The sequence below is a fragment of the Dipodomys ordii genome, unplaced genomic scaffold (assembly GCF_000151885.1).
Source record: "Dipodomys ordii isolate 6190 unplaced genomic scaffold, Dord_2.0 Scaffold36, whole genome shotgun sequence".
Lineage (NCBI taxonomy): Eukaryota > Metazoa > Chordata > Mammalia > Rodentia > Heteromyidae > Dipodomys > Dipodomys ordii.
The window spans coordinates 622,685-629,657 of record NW_012267252.1 but is presented as its reverse complement, the minus strand read 5'-3'; the positions used below and the strand labels follow the sequence as shown (position 1 = coordinate 629,657).

Below are 6,973 nucleotides of genomic sequence, written 5' to 3'. Positions count from 1 at the left end.
TTTTTTTTTTTGTCAGTCATGGGGCTTGAACTCTGGGCTTGGGTGCTGTCCCTGTGCTCTTTAGCTCAAGGCGAGCACTCTACCACTTGAGCCATAGCGCCACTTACAGTTTATTGGAGTCTCACAGACTTTCCTGTCCAGGCTGGCTTTGAACCACGATCTCAGCCTCCTGAAGTAGCTAGTATTATAGGCATGAGCCAACAACACCCAGTTGTTTATTTCTTTTAAGAGGATAAGATATCCAACAACTAGGTATTCAGCATATTTAACCAGAAATCACAGTCCCAAGAATACTGGAAAGAAGAAAGTAAAAATGCAAGCAGAAATAAATGAATTAGAAAACAGAGTGAAGGGTAAAAACAATTTAATAGCTCTTTAAAAAATAGGAAAATCAGCTGGGTGTTGGTGGCTTACACTTATAATTCTAGCTACTCAGGAGGCTGAGATCTGAGGACCACAATTTGAAGCCAGCTGGACAGGAAAGGTCATGAGACTCTCATCTCCAATAAACTACTCAGAAAAAGCTAGAAATGACACTGGCTTAAGTGGTAGAGTGCTAGCCTTAAGCAAAAGAAGCTTAGGGAAAACACCCAGACCCAGGTCTAAGTCCCAGGACCAGCACAAAAAAGAGAAAAACTATGAGATGCCCTAAATTTCAGGGGCTGGAGGATGGAAGGAGATCTGATGGAAGCTCAACAGTTAGTCCAAAGGCTGTATAGAAACAAAAGGCTGTTTGACTGTTATTGAACATACATTAAGACCTTCACTCTGCTCAAGGCCCCCTGGGTGGCTGTTTACATCCTGTTTACAACTACAACCAATACAGAAGCAACAATTTCTTCTTCTTAGGCATTGTTTTCTAAGATTTCCCTTTTGTATAATTCTTCCTTCTTATCTATGCCTAATCCAGATTCAGTATAAACAATTTATGCTTTCCTAATCCAACTTTTCATTAAAGAAATGCTTTTGGGGGCTGGGAAGGTGGCTCAGTGATAGAGCGCTTGCCTTGCATGCATGAGGCCCTGGGTTCAATTCCTCAGCACCACATAAGCAAAAAGAAAAAAGCCGAAAGTGGCGCTGTGGCTCAAGTGGTAAAGCGCTAGCCTTGAGCTGAAGAGCTGAGGGACAGTGCCCAGGCCCAGAGTTCAGGCCCCACAACCGGACCCAAAAACAAAACAAAAAAACAAAAGAAATTCTTTTGGTTATAAGTATAGTATATATATCTCCAATTGCTATGTAGCTTTGCTGCTGATAGCTTCAGGAACTTGTTCTTTCTGACTAGCGTCTTTAACGGTTCAATAATGAACTCTTTTGTTTCAGAACTCCTTGGTCTACAGTTTTGGCTTAATGCTTCCAAATTAAATCAGAAAAAAACCCCACCAAAACTAGAAAGCTACACTTGGATAAAGTCAGAAATGATAAGAAATTAACTAAGAGCAGGTCAAAACTATTGAAAATTATAAGCTAATAAGTTAAAATCTTGAAAAACAGTTTCTCTTCTTCCCCTCCCTTCTTCCCTCCCATGGCCCATCCCTCATTTTTGTTGTTGTTGTTCTTTCTGTTAAGTTTTGAAACCATCACCCTAGTACTGAATTCATTCCAGTTCTTTTTATGACTAGCAGAAGTTTATGTTAGTTTCAGTTAACTTAGTCTCCAAGTTTGAAGGTCTCTCAGATCTGCTATACCAGATCCAATGGGAGTTTAGTCCAGCTCTTCTATCCCAGTGTTAAATATAGCCTCTATGTCCCTAGGCACACTGGCTCACACCTGTAATCCTAGCTACTCCTGAAGGCTGAGATTTGGGGATTGTGGTTCAAAGCCAATCCAGGTAGATAAGTCTATAAGTTTATCTCCAATTAACTACAAAAAAACAACAAAACAAAACAAAGCTGGATTCCTAGCTGTGGTTCAAGAACAGAATACTAGCCTTAAGCACAAAAGCTCAAGGACTGCTCAGGCTTCAAGTTCAAATCCCAGGGTTGGCACAAGAAAAAAAAAAGGGTGGAGAGAGATTTGTGAGAAGTAAAAAGTACAGCAATCCCTCTATGTTTCAGAGACCAGCATGGACAGGCGAAAAATCTGCAAAGTAGCACAGTTAGATAGTCATCTCTCCCTATATTGTGGTTCACTTATTGCTACTTTGGGGATTGTAATCAATTTATAATTGATTACAGTAAGAAAGAGGAACGGAGATGACAAAGGGAAAACTCACACAAGGTGTAAGCCTACATTTAGTCTTGTGTCAGTACTATGTTCCCTTGTCTAACTGCTCATATTTTCTCCTTTAATGGCACCCTAATAAACCTTTGCATCTCCTCTCTTCCATCTTGACAAATTCATTTACTTCAGCCTATCAAACGTTAATTTTTTTTCCAGTTTTAGATATTGAACCTAAGGCCTTATGCATGCTAGGCAAACACTCTACCTCTTGAGCCACAACCTTAATTCCAATTTAAGTGTATTCTCTCCTGAAAAAAAGAGGCAAAGTTCAGGTTTCATTCATTTCCTTTGACCCGAATCCATAATCCTTTCAGGTATTGCTCTAACAGTGGTCACTTTTATGGGGAATTGTCCTTGACAGAGTTATTTTTACTTCCCCTTCTGTAATTTTTTTTTGCCATTCCATCTCTCTCCACTGGTAAGGTTTAATTCTCCCTTCCCCTTTCCCCAGAATTCTAGATTCTGAAGCATCATAAATGGTAAGATGCTAAATATTATTTCTTTAGATTTATAGAAGTCAGAACATCTGATTTTTTTATTTTTTAATTTTTTTTTGTCCTTTGTGGGGCCTGAACTCATATCTGGGCTCTGAGTCTGTGCTCTTTTGATCAAGGCTAGTGATCTACCACTTTGAGTCACAGTGCCGCTTCCCCTCTGATGATTTTTGTAATGTTTATTCATATTCTTGAGTTCTGTGCATCAACTAACACAAAGCATACAAACATCTGTTAAGTTTTAACTTGCAAAAATAAGTATGCCTGTTTAAAAGGAGCAATAGGAGCTAGCCCAGTAGGTCAAGATCTATTGGGATGTTCCAGAGAAAAGCAGACATACTCCCTGGGCAACAAAGATCCCACCCAGCATATAGTCTGTCTGCTGATTGTTCCATTATATTCCTTTCCCTCCTTCTAGAAGCTCTTTGCACATCAGTACCCCAGGATGGAACTGAGTATGATGGCCCCTTTGCTTTCTTCAGCACTTCCTTAAGCCTTTCTACCAATTTTCATCTCCTTAATATTGGTTTTCAAGTAGTGAGCAGTTAGGCCTTATTCTAGTAACATTGTCATATAATTTGGTAAACATTTATATGAAAACCTTTAATATGGGCTGGGAAGGTGGCTCAGAGGTAGAGCGCTTGCCTTGCATGCATGAGGCCCTGGGTTCAATTCCTCAGCACCACATAAGCAGAAAAAGCCAGAAATGGCGCTATGGCTCGAGTGGTAGAGCACTAGCCTTGAGCTGAAGAGCTGAGGGACAGTGCCCAGGCCCAGAGTTCAGGCCCCATGACCCGCCAAAACAAACAAACAAACAAAAAGAAAACCTTTAATGTTTATCTACCATAGAGAGTAGGGTCAATGGACATGCTTCTTCCTATTCTTAGTGTCAAATTCAAAATGGAGTTACATGAACATTTATCTCCAAGCTTGCTAGGCATTAGTGGTAGGCATTGTGTTAGGACTTTCACCACTGTATGGAGAAAACATTCAGGGACTGTAAAAATTACAGAAAAATATAACAGCATTTTAATTCAGTTTATTAGAAGTGACTTCTTTGATAATGAGAAATGTATAGCTCATTTTTATCTTTCTGTCTTTACTATCATGAAGCAAAAAACTACTTCTAATTTTTTTATATGATTTATTCTTCCTCTTCTTATATATGGTTTATAATCTCTTATTTTTAGAGAGACTTGGGTCTGGTTTTATTCTAAGTTGACTCAAATCCTTCTTAGAAAAAAATGAATATAGATACTGAATTTAAAAGCAAATTTATAAATATGTTCCTAGATTTCACTGTTTTATCTTCTTAGAATTATTTCAACATTGATTATTGTGCTTATTCTACTTTACCTCATGTTTTTCAATCATCATTTCATCAAAAATGTTGATATGTATGTTCTCTTTTATTTTAGATAAGCCCGAGAGGCTATAATCATGTCCTGGTGAGCTGCAAATAATAAAAACACATTTAAGTGCTTAATTTTTTTCAAAAGCCATTTATTTCATAAGAGAATTATTTGCAAAGGAGAGGTTATTTGTACTATTTTCTTTTAAAAAGTATAAACTTAGAGAAAGCTATGTCCTTTGAAGACTGACTGCTCCTTTTTTATTAGCATGTGCTTTATAATTTACCTCTTTTCTCTTTTAAGATGAAGATTCAAATATGCAACAATATGCTTCTATCTAATATGAAATAAGCAAGACACAAAAAAACAAGTACCACTTGATTTTACTCATATGTGGGATCTAAAATAGTTGACTTCATAGAAGTTGAGATCAGAATGGTGGTTACCAGAGGAAGAGGAGAAGGGGAAGGGGAGAAGTGGGTCAATGTAGACTAAGTTACAGTTAGATAAGAGCAAGAAATTATGGCATGCTACTGTTCTGTAGGGTAACAACAGATACTGATAATGCATTGTATATTAAAAAAAACTAGGGACTTGAATTTTAAAAGTTTTTATTTTGAAAAGATATAGTCCTGGTTGACTCTGGAGAATACTTTTAATTTGAAGATGACATGTCTTCAAATGATAAAATAAGCTCACTTTCCCATAAGAGCCTAAGGCAGGCAGAGGAGGCAATGTGTATTCACAATACCACCAGTAGGAGAAAGAGCAAATATAATCCTTAAGATAGTTTTGAGCATGTCAATCTAGTATATACCTTAATCCACTCAAGTCTATGTTATCTTTTTTTTTAATTTTTATTTTTTTGCCGGTCATGGGGCCTGAACTCTGGATCTGGGCGCTGTCCCTCAGCTCTTCAGCTCAAGGCTAGCGCTCTACCACTGGAGCCACAGCGCCATTTCCGGCTTTTTCTGTTTATGTGGTGCTGAGGAATCGAACCCAGGGCTTCATGCTTGCAAGGCATGCACTTTACCAACTGAGCTACCTTCCCAGCCCCTATTTTTTGAGACAGTCTCTCACTAGATATTGTGAACCTTTGCCTCTGACTCCTAAGTGCTGGAATCACAGGCTTTCTTTGCCATTACCTTGAGTTTTAGTCTATTGAAACTTCTCTTTAATTTTGCCACAATTCATCCTGCAAAGCAGGGGGTTACAGGACTAATGACTATATATTATATATTTATATTGTTTAGCCCATGTCTATATGTTTGTTTGTTTGTTTGTTGGGTCCAGTTGTGGGTCTGAACTCTGGACCTGGGCGCTGTCCCTCAGCTCTTCAGCTCAAGGCTAGTGCTCTACCACTTGAGCCACAGCACCACTTCCGGCTTTTTTTTCCTGTTTATGTGGTGCTGAGGAATCAAACCCAGGGCCTCATGCATGCAAGGCAAGCGCTCTACCACTGAGCCACCTTCCCAGTCCCCTCTATATGGTTTTTTATTCACTAAAATGTCATAGGAACAACTAGGAGTCTTACATTAGAAGTGACAAAAAGAATATTTGCTGTAGCTGAACTTCTAATCCCATTTGTTTGTATTCCCAATGTGTTCTTGGCTTATTTCATTGCTGTAGTCACAAGAATGTAACACTGAACAGTTTTCTCAATAGATCACTTACAAGTTTATTCATCTTATTGTTTTCTTCTTCTTCTTCTTTTTTTTTTTTTGGTTGAGGTTGGAATTCAAACTGAGTACCTGATGCTTTTACTCGCTGGATAGCACTTTAGGTACTGAGCTATGCCTCCAACCCCTATCTTACTGTTTTCTGTTATTGAGAAAATAATTTTGTTATTGCTCTATTTTTATGAGCTGCAGAAAAATGAGCTCTAACTTACATAAAATCTACTTTGACTTCTTCATTCCAGCATGGATAAGATCCACTTGCAGTAGTGGTTTGGTATACAGTGTGTTGAAAAGAAACTTCAATGAAAGGATGTACTGCATCCTGAAATGCATAATAAACATTGACTAGATTTTTGCAATATTTTATATAGTTAATAAAGGCCCAGAGAGAGAAATTACTTATCAAATGGATACTTGAGCTAGGCATCGGTAGCTCACACTTGTAATCCTAGCTACTCAGGAGGCTGAGATCTGAGGGTTGTGGTTCAAAGCCAGCTCTGGCAGGAAAGTCTGTGAGACTCTTATCTCCAATAAACCACCCAGAAAACCAGAAGTGGTGCTGTGGCTCAAGTGGCAGAGCGCTTGCCTTGAACTGAAAAGCTGAGGGACAGTGCCCAGGCCCAGAGTTCAAGCCCTACGACGACCACCACCACCAACAAAAAAATGGATACTTGATTTTTATAGTTTCACATTAGTTGTGTGTGTGTGTGTGTGTGTGTGCGCGTGCGTGTGCGTGCACGTGCATGCCAATACTGAGGCTTGGACGCAAAGATTCGCACTATTATTTAGCTTTTTCTCTCAAGACTGGCACTTTATCCCTTGAGCCACACCTCTACTTCTGACTTTTTGATGGTTAAATAGGGGTAAGAGTGTCTCATGGACTTTTCTGCCTAGGCTAGCTTTGATTCTCAGTCCTCAGATCTCAGCCTCCTTAGTACCTAGAATGATAGGTTTGAGCCACGGGCATGCAGCTAATCATTGTTTTAATAAAACCTTAATGATCCTATCCTTTACCAGGATATAAAGATAAAGTGAACTTTGTCTTAAGGGTTTTAAAGTCTACAGAGAAAAGTAAATATATAAGTACAATGAAATGTGAAGAATGAGTGAAATGGCTTGTAGCTATAAGAGTTATTAAGGAGAGGAAATGATTAAGTTTCTGGGATGAAGACCAAAAGGGCATCACAGAAAGAATAACTGCTTGAGCTTTGAAATAGGTGTTTATATG

At 38.7% G+C, this 6,973-nt stretch overlaps 1 protein-coding gene across 2 annotated transcripts in view; it reads right to left on the bottom strand.

Annotated features, from left to right (window-relative positions):
* The window catches only part of Cc2d2b (coiled-coil and C2 domain containing 2B), a 24,134-nt gene extending 19,970 nt beyond the window's left edge, over positions 1 to 4,164 (bottom strand). Inside the window, exon 1 of one of the 2 annotated variants that reach the window (XM_013017711.1) lies at positions 4,071 to 4,164. In XM_013017711.1, coding sequence (XP_012873165.1) covers positions 4,071 to 4,091 — 21 coding nt within the window. In that variant the 5' untranslated portion in view covers positions 4,092 to 4,164. The remainder of the gene's footprint in view (positions 1 to 4,070) is intronic. The other variant, XM_013017710.1, reaches the window with a different exon arrangement.
* Positions 4,165 to 6,973: the final 2,809 nt, after the last annotated feature.